This window comes from Piliocolobus tephrosceles, chromosome 4 (assembly GCF_002776525.5).
Source record: "Piliocolobus tephrosceles isolate RC106 chromosome 4, ASM277652v3, whole genome shotgun sequence".
NCBI classification, from domain to species: Eukaryota; Metazoa; Chordata; class Mammalia; order Primates; family Cercopithecidae; genus Piliocolobus; species Piliocolobus tephrosceles.
In genome coordinates this window covers 77,636,776-77,657,471 of record NC_045437.1, presented here as the reverse complement: position 1 = coordinate 77,657,471, position 20,696 = coordinate 77,636,776, and the positions used below count along the sequence as shown (strand labels likewise).

The window sequence follows — 20,696 nt, the reverse complement described above, 5'->3', positions numbered from 1 at the left end:
ATAAATACGAAGAAAACAAATAATTTGGGATTAAGTAAATGATATATATCCTGAGTAGTTTAAAATACTCTATTCTACTTTAGACATAATAACACTTAGAAACCTATTCATTTTGGTTCCTGTGGGGCCATGGAACATATATCTTAAAAAAAAAAAATCCCACCAATAGAATATATACATACATATATTCCTGAAAAAAATGGTTCCTCAAAACTCTTCTCCCAATTTAAATTCTAAAATGCAGGACTTGAAATTTATGTTTATATGTCTAGTATCTATATCTATAAAGTTAGAAATCAGTTTTGCAAATGACTGAACAAGCCCTCAGAAACTAAAGAGCATATTTAAAATTTCAGATTTATAAGTGATATAACAAGTTTAATCACTTAAGTCTGTTAATGACTTATAGTGAAAACAACTCAAACCTCTGGTTGGTCTAGTTTTAACTCCTCTTAATTTTACACATTGTTTTATGAGCCCCAAGGGGTTAGGTAGGCATCTTGCGGATCACTCCATTGCTAGTACCTCCCACAGCCTCTGTGGTTTGCGGTAGATGCTGTCTGATCTGACTTACATGGAAAAATCAGCTGCGAATATTTTTACGCAATAGCAAAAACAATCAGCCTTTTTTATATCAAGGTGGGGATCGAGAAGCTAAATGAGAACATTAGGAGCATAAAATTAGTCTGCTTTAACTTTAATAACCAAACGGTGATTGAAAACATACAAGTTTTGTGTTTGCAGGAATAAGGGGCTGGGATCACCAGACTTAAAGGGTTTTTCTCCCCCACCCCGCGGCCATGAGCACACAGCAAAACTAATAAAATTATGACCCAGAATTAAAAGGTCACATTCATTTTCAAAGCATTCATTTAAAAGTACAGAAGCGTTCTTTAAAAATGCCCACATTTTTAAACATAGCAAGAATGTGGCTACCAAATATTAATCCTGAGGAATATGAATACACATTTACCTTCATAATTAGACCCAGCAGGTCAAATGTTAGCAAGGCCAACCGACCTAAATCACAAAGACTGATTGAAAATAACCAACAGAAAGTGTCTGTCCGGCTTGGGAGCCCCGCTTGTTCCCAGCTCAACCAGTGGTCAAACATCTGCAGGCAAAGAAATCTACACGCGCCAGCCGGGTATGGCAGAAACAAAACTTTTCCAAATAAGTTAGTTCTGTCTTGCCAATCTACACCCAACAGGTGTCAATACATGTCACCAGACAAAATTCTTGCGAACCAGGTCTAGAGAAGCAATGGATGGTTGGCAGAGAAGCTGAAACGACTCGACGACCTCTACCAGGGTCCTGAAAGCAAGTTAGGCCACTATTCTGATTGTTCACTTCGCAGTGGGGTGGAGGGTTATGGAGATGAGAGAATCCCTGGATGAAGATGGGGAGGCGCGTGGAGATGTCCCGCCACTGGTGCCGCGGGGGGATTTCGGAGCATGGTCCCCGCACTCTTTCACGGCCCCCGACCCCCGATCCCCGGGTTAGGACGGCAAGGGAGTGCGGCGACCAAGGCTGGGAGACCGCGGAGAGAGGGCGCGCGGTACCTGCTTGTCCAGCGCGTCCCGGACGCCTCCTGGCCCGGCGCCGGCCCTGGGTGGCGCGGGCGTTCGTTCGCAGCTGCAGCCCTCCAGGAGGTACATGCCCGCCGGGCGGCAGCTCTGCTCGCCCTCGAAGTAGAAGAGCACATTCTGGTAGAGGGCGAACCACTTCTCGTGCCAGCGGCTCGCCTCGGCCGTCTTCTTACTCAGGAAGCCGCGCTTGGTGCCCTCCTTGCGCGCCAGGAAAGCCAGGTACAGGGCGTGCCCCTCGTTGTAGCGCACGCTCTTCTGCATGGTGCGGGTGCTGGGGGCGCGCGGGCGGCTGCCCGTCTCACCCCTGCCTCGCGGCCATGGTCCGGCCGGCTCCCTCGAGGGCGCGCCCGCTCAGGTCCCGGCCGGCGAAGGGCGCCCCCTTTCCCCACGCCGCGCGCAGGGCACCCCGCCTGCTTTCGGGAGGCGGCGGCGCGCGGTGCCAGGGGCGCGGGCTGGGGCCGGGCACGATCTCCGCCCTGACCGCCACCCTCCCGGCCGAGTACCCGGAGGCCCCCGAGTCCCCGACGCCCGCGTGGAGCGCCGCCCCGCTAGGGCTCCCGAGCCGGCAGCCGCCTCGCCCAAAGTTGCGGGAGCCGAGCCCCCGCGGCGGGCTAGGGCGGCAGCCGGGGAAGGACTGTCCTCGGGCAACGCGCTCCGGGAGACAGAAGGTAAAACGTCACGTGGGAGCTCAGCTGTAATCGGCTTGGAGACAGATTTAAAGGGCAAAGTCGGCGCGGCGCCGGCGGTGGCGCAGCCCGCTTGCCCCGGCGAGCGTCCCTCCCTAGCCCGCCCCGGCCGGGTCCGCTGCCTCTGCTCTGGCGCCCACCGGGATGGGGCGGATCGGGGAGGTGGAGGCGCCCGGCCTCACCACACACCCGCTCACACGCGCTCGCACACTCGCGCACAACGCGCGCACACACACACGCACACCCACACACACACGCAGACCAGTACATTCACCCAGATCCACAACGCACGCACTCAGACGCACAAAAATACACTCACAAATGCATACAAACACAATGCGCGCACATATGTACAAAAACATACGCGCACACACTCATGACACACAAATACACATTCTCACAACGCTCACACTCAACACACAGTCACAACACACAAATACGTATAGACAAATACACCCACAATGTGCGTTCCTGCACACAAAAATACATACCCACATTCAGATACACACTTAAGGAACGACACACATGCACGCACTGATATGCTCACTCACACACACATTCACACACGACCCACACATTCACTCAAACACATGCAAGCATATACTCATACACACATTCACACACATTCACACAAACAGCACACATCTACTCACACGTTCACAACCATACATAGACTCACAAGCAGATAATCATACACACACAGATGATCACACATATGTACGTTCACAAATACACAAATTCACCCAAAAATACAAACACACACGCAAACACAAGCACCCACACAAGTATTCGCACGAATCTACACACTTTCACAAACCCACTCACACATACACACGCACATGCCACATCCATAAGTACGTTCCCATGGCAGTAGGTGGATGGAGTCACAGAGTGGCTTTGCATAGCCCGCATCCTTGGCTTTTCTGCTTGTACCTGCATTGTAGTAACCGGTAAAGGTTAACCAGAGTGGCCCAAGTGTTCCCGGAAAGGCATCAGATGCCGAAGGTTCTTTCAGAGTGCTGTTATTTCACAGTGGTAAGATGCTAAATTTTAAGTGCCAAGTTTTCAACCTGGAAAAAATACCCAAATAAGGGACACTTTGCTGCCCAGGGCAGATTCCATCCCCAAAGGCCAGCTGTCACAGGCTCATCGTTTGTAGGACTGGATTCATTTGATTAACAAATCTGACAGGTACAACCAGAACACCAAGAGCCACCCCCTGCCCCAACTCCATGCTGTAAAATGTAAGTGGAAAAGAAATAATGTACCCAGCAGCTGTAAGAGAAAGCCAGTGAAACCCCCGAGGAGTGCCTGTATTTGATTCTGCTATACACATTTTTGATTCCCCCTAGTCATTTATCACTAAAACGGAGTGCCATCATAAAATGTTTATTGTTAAAAGTAAATAATAATGCTTTTCTGGGTGATGAGTCTACGACAATACACCTGTCTTGTACTGCCAGTTGTGTGTTCATAAATTGGTAGCCCCAGGGGTTCTGCCTGTTTCATAAGTGCTGTTTCTGCAGAATATTTTAACTCTGCCTCACTGAGCAGCTGAGTGGGGTTTTTTTTTCCTTTTACCTTTTTAAAAAGTGTTCACTTTTAACAACCGTATAACAGGGAAATTGCCATTTTGAAATTACAGTGTGAGAACAGTGGTCATTTCTCTTTACATTTTTAAAACTATCTAAAGGACAGTGCTGTGTTAAATTGGGTTTAACCCAGCTGGAAGCTTGCATTGTTCTTCAGAGGAGACACAAGTATAGAGATAGTAAGTAAATGTAGGCAACATTTTGGAGCCAGATTCTAGAAGCAGAGGAGCTGGTGATTGCCTCAGGAGGCCTTTTATTTCTTTCTCTGTGGTTCAATCCCAGCTCTGAGAACCATAAGTGAGTAGACACCTGTGTGGTTGATAAGCTCCATTTTTTTAGTAGAAACCAGTAAGAGTGTAAAATCAGCACAAACACTATTTTGCCATGAGTACTCAAACCTTCTAACCCACTTCTTGAGTTTTTTCAGATGTGAAAGATTCTCTTCAATAAGCAATGTCTCACTTACCATCTCTGTCTCCTTAAATGTGCTTTTCATCTGAACCACATGAAATATTTACAACCTCTTATCTGACATCATTTCCTACCACAGAACGTTATGTGGCCCTTATATGCCACCCCACCCTGCTCTGCTCCTGGACAATGAGAGAAAGGAGTACTTGTTTCCTGCAAAATTTGGCTGGTGATTACTGTGGGTTTTAATTATGGAAATTTACTGCAAGAACCATTTATTGATCACTAGTTTGTGTCCTCAACACTATATTTAGGTGATGTAGAGCCTATAGAAAAAAAGCATTGCCTGTGTTCCTGGTGTGCTCAGTCTAACAGGAAGAGAATTTCTTTATTTTCTTTCTTCTTTTCTTTCCCTTCCTCTCTCTCTCTCTCTCTCTCTCTCTCTCTGTCTCTCTCTCCCTCCTTTTTCTTTAGAGAGGTTTTTCCTCTGTTGCCTGGCCTGAAGTCATAGCTCACTGCAGCCTCAAACTCCTGGGCTCCAGCAATCCTCCTGCCTCAGCCTCCAGCGTAGCTAAGACTATAGGTGTGCACCACCACACCTGGTTAGGTTTTGTTTACTTGTTGTAGAGACAGAGGTCTCACCATGTTACCCAGGCTGGTCTCAAACTCCTGGTCTCGAGCAACCCTTCTGCCTTGGCCTCCCAAAACCCTGGGATTATGAGTATGAACCACCACCCAGGCAGGAAGAAGATAAATGTTTAGGTGCTTCTTCTCACCTGTCTGTTTCTCAAATGCAGGTCTATCTCCCTAACCCCTGCAGCACCCAGTAGGAGAGTTTATATGCAGTAGGCATACAAGTTTTTCAGACGATTATTTTCTAAATTAATTTCTTATTTGGTCATTGAATTGTTAAATGGGGCATAAGCATTTGCAAATATTAGATCATTCTGCAAGATTATAAGAGATGAAAACAACCAGAAATTCCTGGACAGTCTAGAGAAGCTCTCTCTATTAGGTGTCTGATGGGCACCTGGGAGCCTTTAGTCTCCATTCATATGGAAACCACATCCCTGGAATGCTGCCATCCTGAAACACAAAAGATCAGGAGGTTATGTAAATAAGAATGCTTTCCTCCCAGCTAATCAAATAGATTGCCAAAAAGAGACCGTGTTCCAAGTGGATGGGAACAAGCTTCTCTGAATTCATTGTTTTTCCTTCTTACATTGCATGGATTCTTTCTTGAGGGGGCCAGTTTAAATTTTTTTTTTTTTAATGGGCAACAAAGCATATGATCACAGTGCAAGTGGCCTCTTTCCCCTTTTCTAGATAAGTTAAGAGGGGAAAAATAGCAATAAGCTGTCATATCTGGAAACTCTACTAAATAGAGAGGGAGACATTATTCAGATAATTAGATGAGAAAAGGAAGGAAGGGAGGGAAGGAGGGAAAGAGGAAAGAAAGGACGGAAGGCGGGAGAAGGGAAAGGACGGTGGAAAGGTGGGAGGGGAAATTTTATCTGAATTGTCTAAAGCTTTGAAGTTTAGGGGAGTGGGAAGTGCACAACCTAACCTACAGCTTTTCAAAATCCCTATTGAAATCCCAAAATGCCTTATCATTCAGATGCACAAGGTAGGGTTTAATTTTTTTTCTTTCTCCTAAACTCTGTTTTGTTAGTAAAATGTAAATGGGCTGCATGAGTTTCTGCAAGGACTTTTCCCTGTGGTTTCCATAATTCAGAAATGCATCAGCACTGTGTTCTTGGAGGAAGATTACGACAAACAAAGCTGTCAGAGGCATTTGAACCAAAGCAACTCCATCTTAAATAGGAGCGGGGTAAAATGAGGCTGAAACCTACTGGGCTGCATTCCCAGACAGTTAAGGCATTCTAAGTCACAGGATGAGAGAGGAGGACAGCACAAAATACAAGTCACAAAGACCTTGCTGGTAAAACAGCTTGCAGTAAAGGAGCCACCAAAACCAAAATGGCAACGAGAGTGACTTTGGTAGTCCTCACTCTACGCTCCCACCAGCCCCATGACAGTTTACAAATGCCATGGCAATATCAGGAAGTTACCCAATGTGGTCCAAAAAGGAGAAGCATGAATAATCCACCCCTTGTTCAACATATCATCAAGAAATAACCATACAAATGGGCAACCAGCAGCCCTCGGGGCTGCTCTGTCTATGGAGTAGCCATTCTTTTATTCCTTTACTTTTTTAATAAACTTGTTTTCACTTTGCACTGTGGACTCACCCTGAATTCTTTCTTGTGAGAAATCCAAGAATCCTTTCTTGGGGTCTGGATTGGGACCCCTTTGCTGTAAAAAAGCCACGGTATTACCAAGATGCTTTTCTTGGCCTGACAGAAGATCACTTGGGGAACTGTCATTTTGATGGCTTTTAGATGTGGAAAATAATACATTTAACAATGCAGACTCACCAATAATCCCAGACTGTTTCTACAGGATACAGTGTTACCAGTTCTGGCACATATATGATTCTGTATTATCTCTTGATACTTAATTAGTAAAGCCAGGTTCTTCCCCAAGTAGGTAAAACCTAAAAGGATTATTCCTTCCTTGTTTCCAGTATTATTTTGACCAAAAAGAATTACTTATTTATGAAATACTAGAATGAACTACTTAGAGCTAATAAAACCATTTATCTGGTGTCCTTATGATATTTCAACTAACTTAATGTTCTAGATACCCAAAGCTTGTCCTTCCGACACTGAAGATAAATAAGCTCTGCATCTCTCCGGTCTAAAAAGTGAAGAAAGTTTAGCATTTTTTTGATTTAAGGTCACTATTCTAAATACAATGTGTCTAGGAGCTAGACCAGAGCTGTTGCTAGCCTCTACTCTTTTATGCAAATTAGAAAAAGGCACACCCTCTGGGAGGATGAATTAGGGAGAGCCTTGGGGCACACACAGCCTTGAGAACATGAACCTGATGAGTGGATGACATGACACCTTCATGTGACTAAAAGGTGCCCCTCCACCTGGATGGCCACAGCTCTGTGCAGGGAGCCCTGTGCGGTGACCAACCTGTGCAACTGAGCTCAACAGCTTGTGCTGTGTGCCTCTCCATGGGTGGCCACGTACAGCTGTGCTTTTAGTTTCTATAGCTGTCCCACAAACCCAATTGCATCCTTCACCCTTTCTCCATCCTAACCTTCTAAATGCCATCTTCTGTTTTCTCGAAGACTTAGGCTATGAAGCTTTTAAGAACTTTGTGAAACTAAATATGACTTTATTAAACATAAAAATGAGAAGATCTTGGAGAGTCCTCTAGAGAGTGAAGCGTGTAATCTAGCTGGGAGTACACGGGAATTGTTTTGACTGCTGGAGATGATTTCCTTTTGGCTTCTCAGGTATGCTCTGAACATATAAGGTCTGACTACATGAATGTAATGATTCACATTATATACAGTAGTATAAATTATGCATGCATTACTTTTATACTTTAGTGTCACCACAAACAGTATAGGTTATGATATACAAGGAATTCTTAGAGACCCAAGAAAATACTCATGATTTGGTGGTAAGTAAAAACCCCCTTCTATTCCCCTGCTTCCCTTTATGGCAAAACTTGCCCTTTATAACATCTCTCTACACACTGGGTCTACTTCCTTCTCCCCATTTTCTCCTGAACTACTTCATTCAGTCTTTTCATCCCCACCACCCCACTGAAACAATCCCCACAGTCACCGTCAGCTGCAGCCCTCACAATGCCAACCTCAGTGGTCAGTTTCCAGTCTGCACGTTGACATCGCAGCAGCATTTGATACAGCTGAACGCTCCCTCTTTCTTGAAACACTCTTCTCACTTAGCTTCTGGGACACCACACTCTCCAGCCCCTTCCTGCTTCTCCTGCTGTGTCTTCACTTTCTCCTGGCTGTCCCCCTCCTCTTCCCAGCCTCTGAATAGTATCTCGCCCCAGGGCCCTCTCCTGGGATGTCTTCTCTTCTTTATCTACATCGCTTTATCTACTCCATGGCTTTAAATAAGCCTCTCCACCCCGCTCCTTCTCTGAACTGCAGACCTGTGTGTCTGCCTACTCAGCATCTCCTCTTGAATATCTAGTCGGCATCTCAAACTCAACATGTTCAAGACTGAATTTCCCTGCAAAAAAAAACAACCGTTCATCCCACAGTCTTCCTCATCTCAGTATATGGCAACTCCATCCTTCCTTTGCTTAAGTCAAAAACTTGAAGTCATCTATGAATCCTTTTATCTTCTCTCACCTCCGTCAGCTCTACCTTCAAAGCATATGCTAAATTAAACCACTTCTCACAAGCCCCATTGCTACCCCCATCCAGCCCATCACCATTTCTCACCTAGACCACAGGAGCAGTCTCCCAGCTGTCTCCCTGCATTCACTCTTACTCTCCTACTGTCTGTTCTCCACTGAGCAGCCAATGAGAACCTTGAACACATAAATCACTATTGTGCCTCTTCTCTGCTCAACACCTTCCAACATCTTCCCATTGTACTAGACTAAAACCCTAACCCTTTTTCTGCGTGACCCTATCCTCCTTTTCCTCTATCGCAACTATTGCTCCCTGACATTCTAGTATGTACGCTTAATTGCTTGATAGCTTTTGTTTCCCTCACTGTTATATCCTCAGGAACTAGAACATTCCTGAATATTATTCATAGTAAGACTCCATGAACATCTGTTGAATAAATGCTAGAAAAGAATGACACCCTGTCAATTCAAGAAACTTCTTGTTTTTGAGAGAGAGAGAGTCTTGTCCTTGGCCCAGGCTGGAGTGCAGTGGCACGATCTCGGCTCACCACAACCTCTGCCTCCTGGGTTCAAGTGATTCTCCTGCCTCAGCCTCCTGAGTAGCTGGGATTACAGGTGCGTACCGCCACACCCGGCTAATTTTTGTATTTTTAGTAGAGATGGGGTTTCATAACATTGGTCAGGCTGGTCTCGAACTCCTGACCTCGTGATCCACCTGCCTCTGCCTCCCAAAGTGCTGGGATTACAGGCGTGAGCCACTGTGCCTGGCCAATTCAAGAAACTTCTTTTCCACGAGAACCTTAATCAAATACTTTCCAGGACCAGCCCTTATACTTTTTAACCTGCTCCTTGACTTTCTTTTATCCCTTTTTCTCATGGAATTTTACAATTCGCCCCCTCCCCAAGTTCAGCCTGTGGAGGAATCTAGAGCTTCCTTCAGAGCTCCTTGTGATTCTAGAGTGTGATGGAGACTGTGAAGTGCTGCTACAGTCTCCTCCTTCAGAATGAGTGACTTACTCACCCTCCTCACCTCATTATTCCACACTCTACTACTAGAAGTTCTACTGGCAGTCAGCCCTCTCTCGGATTGTTCCCTGCAGAAGACAGTCACCGCACCAAGATCATGTCTCCCCTTTCTGAGGAAGCCCAGAGACAATGACTGGCCATACGGACATAAAAGGCACAACGCCCTCAGGGGAACCCCCACTCAGGCATCTCTGAAGGACTATGGGGTCCAGCACAGCACAGAGTGGGGTGTTACTTTCTGCTGGGAAGACCCACTTCCCAATCAAGGGAGCATCTCGTCTGAGTCCTGAAGGGTGGTTGGTTAAATGACAAATACTCAGAGCTGGAGAATGAAGGATTTTTTTTTTTTTAATACTTTAAGTTCTAGGATACACGTGCACAACGTGCAGGTTTGTTACCTAGGTATACGTGTGTCATGTTGGTGTGCTGCACCCATCAACTCATCATTTACATTACGTGTTTCTCCTGATGCTATCCCTCCCCCAGCTCCCCACCCACTAACAGGTCCCAGGTGTGTGATGTTCCCCACTCTGTGTCCAAGTGATCTCATTGTTCAATTCCCACCTATGAGTGAGAACATGTGGTGTTTGGTTTTCTGTCCTTGTGATAGTTTACTGAGAATGATGGTTTCCAGCTTGATCCATGTCCCTGCAAGGGATATTAACTCATCCTTTTTTATGGCTGCATAGTATTCCATGGTGTATTTGTGCCACATTTTCTTAATTCAGTCTATCATTGATGGACATTTGGGTTGGTTCCAAGTCTTCGCTATTGTGAATAGTGCTGCAATAAACATATGTGTGCATCTGTCTTTATAGTAGAATGATTTATAATCCTTTGGGTATATACTCAGTAATGGGATTGCTGGGTCAAATGGTAATTCTAGTTCTAGATCCTAGTTCTAGATCCTTGTGGATCCTAGATCCACACTGTCTTCCACAATGGTTGAACTAATTTACACTCCCATCAACAGTGTAAAAGCATTCCTATTTGGAGAATGAAGGATTTTTAACTAAGGAAGCTATGAGAATGAAAGACCAATAACAGAAAAGTACAGGGTAGAGGAAGTGTTGGAGTTTACCGTGGTTTGAGAGAAGAAAGTATGATGGGGTATGATGAGAGACAAAGGCGTAAATGGAGGTAGAGGTCAGATCACGGTGGCCTGCAAGGTCCTATATACAAGTAGTCAAAATGTCACGACAGGTTTTTGAGTAGGGAAGCATAGTGGCCTTGTATCATCTTGCGCCCCTCCCTTTTTCCCCTTCTGGTCACAGTCCTGCCCTTCAGATTGTCTGGTTCAAAATGGAGCTGCCACCTTTTTACAGGCCCCACCTCCCTGGTCACAGTGATTGGCCTAGGAGTGGGTGCCTGATTTGGCTCAATCAAAATGAGCTGTTTCCTGGGATATTTGAACTAAAGACCTGCAAGATCTAGTCTCAGTTTGTCTCAGAGCTGCACGTTGTCCAGTGTAACCATAGGAACTGCCGAGATTGTATGAGATCATGGGCTCTGGAATCAGTGTGAATTCCAATCCTTGCTCTATTACATATTCATTATGAAACAGTGAACAAACCACTTAACCTCTTACAGGCTCAGCTTTCTCATCACTAAATTGGAGATACAGGTACCCCTGGAGGTATTTTTAATTACTTCCACAGTACCTGACACATGGTAAGTTTTAACAAGGGTGATGGAGGAAACATTTGGATGTTTCCAGTCAAATTGGAGGAATCAATGAGTCTCGTCTACCGATAAGATATAGAGGTCGGAAGATGGAGGCTGGGGATGAAGCCAAGATGGCTCTAGGTATCTGGTCTGAGCAAGAGAACTGGTAACAGTTGGTATTTGGGTTTGACTTTAAGGGAACTATGGCCTTTCTAGATGGAAAGAGGTACAGTGGCATCTTGGAATTTCTAAAATAAAATATATATGTAATATCTTTTAAAAGTCATCTGCCTGGAAATGGAGACGAATCCTTTACTTGATTTATGTACGTTTGATTGTCACATCCACCTCACAAAGTAGGTATTATTATCATGCCCATTTTATAGAATAAAAACAGGTTCAGAGAAGGTAAGCAACTTTCCCCAATGGTAAGGCTTGTGAGTCTCAGAGACAGGATTTGAACCCAGGCCTGTCTGACTAGAGATCCATCCCCTTTATTATAGAGTGTTTCTCCTGTGTTGCCTGGAAGTGTGAGTAAAAGCTGACAGCATGTGCCATGTGCTTCAGCCCTAATTCTGTCATTTATTATATTGGACAAATTACTTATTTATGTCTCAGTTTTGATGTTAGAAGTGGAGGTAATAATAGGACTTTCTTCCTAGGAGTTCATGAAAATCTAATACTTAGTTAATATGTGCAGAGTGCATAGAACATGGTCTATCACATACTAATGACATCATTAAATGGGACAGGATGGGACTTTATGTATTTATTTATTTTATTTGTGAGACAAGGTCTCATTGTGTTGCCCACGCTGGAGTACAGTGGCACAGTCTTGGCTCACTGCAGCCTCGACCTTCCCCAGGCTCAAGTGATCCTCCCATCTCAGCCTCCTGAGTAGCTGGGACTACAGACAAGAACCACCATGCCTGGGTAATTTCTGTACTTTTTGTAAAGACAGGGTTTTGCCATGTTGCCCAGGCTGGTCTCGAGCTCCTGGGCTCAAGCAATCTGCCCACCTCGGCCTCCCAAAGTGTTGGGATTACAGGAGTGAGCCACCGCATCTGGCCCAGGGTGGGACTTTAAACAGAAAAAGGACGTAAGCATGGAGCTCTGGCCTGAGCAGGAGTGAACAATGCTACATTGAGGAGAGAACATTAAAGGAGACCCAGCTCTTGGAGTGAGGCCTTAAGCTTTGGGAGTGAAACAATGACCTCCCATTAAAATCCCTGGAGTCACAGGGAGAAACAGAATTCTAGAATTGGACCTAAATCTGTTCATTCTTATTTTCCTATTTTTGACTACCTGAAGAAGCCAACAATATTGATCCCTAGGTAATTTGAAGTTCACCATAAATAATATCACTTGGTTTAGAAAAGTGTTTATTCACTTCCTCAGAGAATGGATTATCTAATTGCATGTCTGTGTTTACATGGAACAGGTAGTCCAGTCCATGAAAGTGTGAGAACCATGAGCCTAGTCTTGATCTCAGGAATCACCTGAGGAGACTGACGCTAAAAATCCAAGTCGCTAATCAAAATATTAGAAAAATCAACTCATGCTCTAGACTTGGAAGCCCGACACTTAGATCAGCTCTCTCTGAGCAGAGCCAGCTGTTGGCCCCTACAGGTGTCAGTGATGTTCTGACACAGGAAAGGTCAACAGGTGTCCCAGGACCACATCCACCTGGTTAGAAGGTCTGCTGGCTTTGGTCTGGAGGAGACCCACTGCCTCAAGAGAATTTACCACAGGGAAAGCCCCCTGGTTAACCATGAATATGTGATATGTTATGTCAGCATGAAGATAGAGATATCGTGGAAGACCTTACAGGGTTTGTAATGGGGAAGGTGGGCAGGGGAGGTGGGAATAAATGTTGCAACAAAGTACAAAATATATTTTCTCTCTTGTGTGTGTGAAAATGTGCTCTGTGGGGCACTAAAATCCTACCGGTGTACCCCCATGCCCTTCCGAGATGAGCTCAGGGAGATGTATTTTTGTGTCCCAGTCAATATGCCGATAATCATCTACATCATGGATCATGTACTTAAGGCTGAAAAACAGCAGCCTTTTCTATCCCATCACGGAAAGGGCATTTTGAACCACATACGCTATGTCCTTGGTAATAAACATCGAAATAACCATTTGAATAAATTATATGTGTGTAGCATGTGATTTTACAGAATGCTTCCACATGTGTTATTATCTCATTTAATTCCATTTTTGTACAAATGTGTTATACACTTGGGTAATTCTCTGAATTCTCTGCATTTCACGCATTTGAGGTAGGGGCAGAGAGGTAATGGCACTCAGATGACATCAGGGCCTGTTTGCTTTATGGCAGTAATGAGCATTTGTAGGGCATTTCACAGTTTGTGTAGAGCTTAAATGCACTTATTAGACCTCATTTGATCCTCACAGTAACTTTATGAGGTAAGATGGATATTGTTCCTTTCATAGACTTTAATGCATAATATTAACTGTCTTTGCTTCTCTGCATCTAACTCTAGACTGCAAGTTCCACAAGGATTATCGCTTTTTGATATATTTTTCACTGTTTCATCACAGTGCTCAGTAACTCTTTGTTTAAGTGACTTTGATAGTATTATAATTGCCCCCATATTTGTGATCAATGAAGAAACTGAGGCTTTTAGGATTTATCTTGCCCAAGGTCACACAACTGGGAGTGAAAGCCCTTGAATTCACATCTTGTCACTGTCACTGCCTGTCCAAATGGTCACAAATTGAGGCTATCTGGCTGGTAAGAAGTCCCTTTATCCTGCTATAATTTTCTTGGTGGCTCTGTGTCATTATACTGGATTCAGTTTCCCCTCAGGCAGGTGCAGATGCAGACTGCATAGGGCATCTATAGCTGCAGACCTTTGCTTAGACTAGACTCTGAAAGATTTGAAACCTTAGGGAGAGCAGTGGAAAAGAGTTGGGGAGGCAGTGGCAACGATTTGAAAACTACAACCAATTTTCTCTCTCCTAGGAGTTGGAGACTTGGAATCCCCTTTGGTGCAGAAACTATTCCTTCAAGAGAAGTCCTTAAATAGGCTCTTTAGGTAAGAGATATAAGAGATATAAAAGAAAATGCCCTGTGGGAAGAAAACTGTGAAGGAATCCAAATATAGGTAGTTTCGCTCAGAAACATGTTTCTGTTTTGTAATACCTGTTATTATGTGCATAGCTCTTTGATGGAGAGCAATTTATTTTTCTTCTGGCAGGGGCTGGTGAAATATATAAATGAAAACACCACTCTTATTTCTTGGCATGGAGAGGACTATATTTGCCAACCTCCCTGCCATGTAACTGAGTTTTAGCCTAAGGGATGTAGGCAGACATGGTGGGCACCTCCTTATTAAAGTTCTGGTCATAATCATCTCTATGATCTCTTCTTTTTCTTGAAAAGAGAAGAGGCCACATTTTGAAGGCAGCAGGGTCAGAAGATGGAAGAACCAGGGTCCTTGCAACATCGGTTAGCTTTGAGTTGCTGGGGGCAGCCTAACCCACATGGAATTGTGACATAAGAAACAAAGCAACTATTAAATCAATGAGATATTGGGCTTCTTGTTGTAGCAACTAGTATAAATTGCCCTGACTGATACATTATGGATTTAGAATGCACTGTACTACAACTGTTTGTTGTATTTTCAAAAACAGGTTTATTGTGGTATAATTGACTTACAATAAACTTCATTTATTTAAAGAGTACTATTTAATAAGTTCAAAATATTTGTATATCCATGAAAGCATCACCACAATCAAAATAAGACACATTTCCATCAACTGAAAAAGTCTCCTCATTTCCTTTGAAATCTCTTCTTCCATAACTACAAATCACTGCTCAAGGAAATAAGAGAGGACACAAATGGAAGAACATTCCATGCTCATGGATAGGAATAATCAATATCATGAAAATGGTCATGCTGCCCCAAGTAATTTATAGATGCAATGCTATTTCCATTACACTACCATAGATGTTCTTCACAGAATTAGAAAAAAAAAAAACTACTTTAAAATTCATATGGAATCAAAAAAGAGCCCTTATAGCCAAGACAATCCTAAGCAAAAAGAGCAAAGTTGGAGGCATCACACTACCCAACTTCAAACTATACTACAAGGCTACAGTAACCAAAACAACATGCTACTGGTGCAAAAACAGACACTTAGACCAATGGCACAGAATAGAGAGCTCAGAAATAAGACCACACATCTGCAACCATCTGACCTTCAACAAACCTGATAAAAACAAGCAATGGGGAAAGGATTTCCTATTTAATAAATGGTGCTGGAAAAACTGGCTAGCCATAGGCAGAAAACTGAAACTGGACCCCTACACCTTATACAAAAATTAACTCAAGATGGATTAAACACTTAAACGTAAACTCCAAGCTATAAAAACCCTAGAAGAAAATCTAGGCAATACCATTCAGGACATAGGCAAGGGCAAAGATTTCATGACTACAACATCAAAAGTAATTGCAATAAAAGCAAAAATTGATAAATGGGATCTAATTAAACTAAAGAGCTTCTGAAAGAAACTATCATCGGAGTGAACAGACAACCCTACAGAATGGGAGGAAATTTTTGCAATCTATCCGTCAAAGGTCTAGCATCCAGAATCTACAAGAAACTTAAAGAAATTTACAAGAAAAAACACACAACCCCATTAAAAAGTGGGTAAAGGATATGAACAGACACATTTCAAAAGTAGACATGTATGTGGCGAAAAAGCAGGGAAAAAAGGCTCAACATCACTGATCATTAGAGAAATGCAAATCAAAACCACAATGAGATACCATCTCATACCAGTCAGAATGGCAATTATTAAAAAGTCAAGAAACAGATGCTGGCAAGGCTGTGGAGAAATAGGAACACTTTTATACTGTTTGTGGGAATGTAAATTAGTTCAACCATTGTGGAAGACAGTGTGGCGATTCCTCAAAGATCTAGAACCAGAAATACCATTTGACCCAGCAGTCCCTTTACTGGGTATACACCCCCCAAAATATAAATCATTCTGTTATAAAGGTACATGCATGCGTATGTTCATTGCAGCACTACTCACAATAGCAAAGACATGGAATCAACCCAAATGCCCATCAATGATAGACTGGATAAAGAAAATGTGGTATATATACACCATGGAATACTATGCAACATAAAAAGGAATGAGATCATGGCCTTAGCAGGGGCACAGATGGAGCTAGAAGCCATTATCCTCAGCAAACTAACACAGGAACAGAAAATCAAACACCACACGTTCTCACTTCTAAGTGGGAACTGAACAATGAGAACACATGGATGCAGGGAGGAGAACAACACACACTGGGGCCTGTTGGGGAGGCGGGGAGAGGGAGAGCATCAGGATAAATAGCTAATGCATGCAGGGCTTAATACCTAGGTGATGGGTTGATAGGTGCAGCAAACCACCATGGCACACGTTTACCAATGTAACAAACCTGCACATCCTGCACATGTACCCCAGAACTTAAAATAAAGAAATCTCTCCTTCCCACCTTTTCTCCCCCATCACCCCATGCAACCATTGGTCTACTTTGTCACTGTGAGTTAGTTTGCATTTTCTAAAATTTTATATAAATGGAAACATACAGTATGTACTCTTTTTGTCTGGCTTCTTTCATTCAGCATAATGATCTTGAGATTCATCCATTTTGATGAGTGTATCATTAGTTTGTTCATTTTCATTGCTGAATCATATTCTCTTGTATTGCATTCTATTGGATGGGCATACCACACTTGTGTATCCGTTCACCTGCTGATGGACATTTGGGTTGTCCTTTGGGTTATCCCAAGGATGCTAAGATTTTCTTTCTTTCTTTATTTTTTTTAGAAGTTTTCTGATGTTAGCTCTTACATTTCAGGCCTATGATTCAGTGGTGTAAGGTATTAGCTGAAGTTAACGTTTTTGCATAAGGCTATCTAACCATTCCAGCACCATTTTTTGAAAATATTATTTTTTCCCTAATTGCCTTGGCATATTTGTCAAAAATCAATTGGCTGTACATGTATGGGTGTATTTTTGGACTCTATTCTATTCCTTTGATATATATATATATGTGGATATATATTTATATATATATATGTGTGTGTGTGTGTATATTTATTTATTTATTTATTTATTTATTTATTTATTTATTTTTGAGACAGAGTCTTGTTCTGTTGCCCAGGCTGGAGTGCAGTGGCATGACCTCAGCTCACTGCAACCTCTGCCTCCAGGGTCAAGTGATTCTCATGCCTCAGCCACCTGAGTAACTGGGATTACAGGCATGTGCCACCATGCCCAGCTAATTTTTGTATTTTTAGTAGAGACGACGTTTCACCATGTTGGGTAGGCTGGCCTCAAACTCCTGGCTTCTAATGATCCACCCACCTCGGCCTCCCAAAGTTTTGAGATTACAGGTGTGAACCACCATGCCCAGCCAATATATATCTTTACATATATACCAATCCACATTGATAATTTTTCTTTACACCAACATTGCACTGTTTTGATCATATTAACTTTCTGAAAACCCTTAAAATCAAGCTGCTTAAGACTTTCAGCTTAGTTCATTTTCAAAATGATTTTGGCTATACTAAGTCTTTTGTATTTTCATATGCATTTTAGTTTCAGTTTGTAAATTTCTAACAGCAACAACAAAAAATCTTAGCTAGACACAGTGGCAAGCACCTGTAGTCCCAGCTACTCAGGAGGCGGGGGCAGGAGGAATGCTTGAGGCTAGCAGTTCAAGACCAGCCTGGCTAACATAGACCTAGTCTCTAAATAAATAAATAAATTATAAATGAATAAATAAAATAAGAATTAAAAATTTTGCTGGGGTTTAAATTAGGATTGGGTTGAACCAACAGTCAATTTTAGAAGAACTGACACTTTAATGATATTGAATCCTCTGATCCATAAGCATGGCTTATCTCTTCATTTGTTTAGATTTTCTTTAAGTTCTCTCAGCTTTTTTTTGTGTTTTCAGTGTACATATCTTGCACGACTTTCACTAGACTTATCTCTACGTAGTTCATATTTTTTGATGCAACAGTAAATGGTATGTTTTAAGTCATTTCATGGTTGTTCATTGATAATATTTAGAAATAACATTGATTTTGATATATTGGTCTTGTACTATACAACCTTGCTAAATTCACTTTTATAAATTCTTATAACTTTTTTGTAGATTAGTTAAGATTTTCTACATAGGCAATCGTGTTGTTTGCCAATAAAGATAGTTTTATTTCTTCCTTTTATATCAGTATACCTTTTATTTCTATTTCTTGCCTTTTGCTACAGCTAGGACCTCCAGGAAAAAAAAAAGTTAATAGAAGTAGTGAGTGTGCATATCCTGCTCGTTTCTAATCTTAGTAAAAAGAATTCAGTCTTTTCATGATTATGATGTTAGCTGGATGTTTTTCATAGATGCCCTTAATCACATTGAAAAAGCCCCTACTATTCCTGGTTTTCGGGGGGGTTTTGATCATGATTGGATGTTTAATTTTGACAGAGGATTTTTTGATGTTCATATGGTTTTCCTTTTTTTTTAGTGTGGTAAAGTAATAATTGATTTTTCAGTGTTAAACCTTGCATTCTTGGGGATCAACTATTTCATTATGATGTATTATCTGCTGCTAATCCCCATTCAGTGTATTTTTCATCTCAAACAACATTATTCTTTCATCACCAAAATTTTGATTTGAGTCTTTTTTCTTCCATTTCCCTCTTCATCATGCTCATGCTTTCCTCTCCCTTCTATAGCATATAGGGGATACTTAGAAAGGCCATTTTAATGTCTCTATCTACTAATTTAGTCATTTGTATCATTCCTGGGTCTGCTCTTATTGGTTGCATTTCCTCCTGGCCATAAGCCACATTTTCCGCGTCTTTGCCATTTTTGGTTAGATGACAGACATTGTGAACTTTACCTTTTGGGTTCTGTTGTTGTTTGTTTGTCATAATACAGTCCTTTAAATATTTTCAACATTGTTCTGAGACTCAGCTAAGCAAGTTGGAAATAGATTGGTCCATTTGAGGCTTGCTTTTCAGCTTTCCCAGGTGAGTCCAGAACAGTCTGGGTTGGTTTGGCCCACCCATCTCAAGGCTCTACTTCACAGTCCACGTGCTAGGAGACTTTCCGTTCTGACTACTAAGAGCTGGTGTAAGCGCTGAATATCGTTCCCTCTGCTTCTTTCTGGAGGTTCTTTTTCTGGCCATAGCAATTTTCTCACTTGCATTAGCTGATGAAGACTCAGCTAGACTGTGGGAGAACCTCTTGCAGATTCAGAGCATTCTCTTTATTCAACCGTCTCCTTTCCAGCAATCTGTCCTGTGTGTTCTAGCCTCTGGCCTCCCCAAACTCTTGGCCTCTTCAACCCAGAGAGGCCATCAGTGCCTCTTTGATTCTCCTGCCCAGTGCTGCAGCCTGGCTACTCTGCCCAGCCTTGAACCGGGGCACTTGGAGGGCTCATCTCATCTGCTTCCTTCACTCAAGGATCATGGTCCTTTAGTGCCTGTGGTCCCATGTCTGGAAACTCTTGCTTCGCATATTTTGTCCTGGTTTCTATTCGGCTGAGGCAAGAAGTAGAAGTTCCGTCCTTGTTTTTCTGTTTTGTTTTGTTTTGCTTTCAGAGACAGGGTTTTACTCTATCACCTAAGCTGGAATGCAGTGGTACAATCATGGCTCATTACAGTCTCAGTCTCCTGGGCTCAAGGAATCCTTTCATCTCAGCCTCCGGAGTAGCTTGGACTACAGGTGTGCCACCACATCTGGCTATTTTTTTTTTTCTTTTGGCGGTGGGTGGGGAGATAGAGTCTTGCTATGCTGCCCAGGCTGGTCTTAAACTCCTGCCTCAGCCTGATCCTCCCACCTCAGCCTCCCAAAGTGTTAGGATTACAGGAATGAGCCACCATGCCCAGCCTGTCTTTGTTCTCGAGAAGTTATTTGATAGTTACTCATAGAAGATGAAGAGTTAATGTTGCTAGGGTATCTACAGAGTAAACAACATTTACCTTAACCCACATGTAGGGGAGACTGGAAAGGAGCTGCACTAAGCTTGGCAGGCATTCACCATGAACTGTACTATTGATGTCTTACCTACCAGAAATGTCTTCTAAACACTGAAGAGCACAGAGGGCTCATGTTGGACTATTAAATTCCACTGGAGCCTTAAAGCAAGCCCCAGGACTAGGGCATGTGTTTTCTCCTAATGAACGTGAATCTTCCTTCCATAAAGTCATCCTGAAGGAAGTTGATTCCAAAGCAAGAAATAAGAACTAGAGGCCAGGTGTGGAGGCTCATGCCTGTAATCCCAGCACTTTGGGAGGCTGAGGTGGGCAGATCACGAGGTCAGGAGTTCGAGACCAGCCTGACCAACATGGTGAAACCCCCTCTCTACTAAAAGATACAAAAAAATTAGCCGGGCATGGTGGCAGGTGCCTGTAACCCCAGATACTCGGGAGGCTGGGGCAG

General features: G+C 43.0%; 1 protein-coding gene and 1 long non-coding RNA gene across 3 annotated transcripts in view; one reads left to right on the top strand and one right to left on the bottom strand.

The window, feature by feature from the left end:
* RASGRF2 (Ras protein specific guanine nucleotide releasing factor 2) overlaps positions 1-2,240 on the bottom strand; it is a 273,755-nt gene extending 271,515 nt beyond the window's left edge. For both annotated transcript variants that reach the window (XM_023214960.2, XM_023214961.2), the window contains exon 1: positions 1,563-2,240. In XM_023214960.2, the coding sequence (XP_023070728.1) occupies positions 1,563-1,850 (288 nt within the window). In that variant the 5' untranslated portion in view covers positions 1,851-2,240. The remainder of the gene's footprint in view (positions 1-1,562) is intronic.
* LOC111544449 lies at positions 1,665-14,927 on the top strand. The gene is made up of 4 exons (XR_002732163.3): positions 1,665-1,808; positions 11,143-11,176; positions 14,207-14,279; positions 14,627-14,927. It is a non-coding gene; the product is annotated as an uncharacterized LOC111544449 (long non-coding RNA).
* The last annotated feature ends 5,769 nt before the right edge of the window (positions 14,928-20,696 follow it).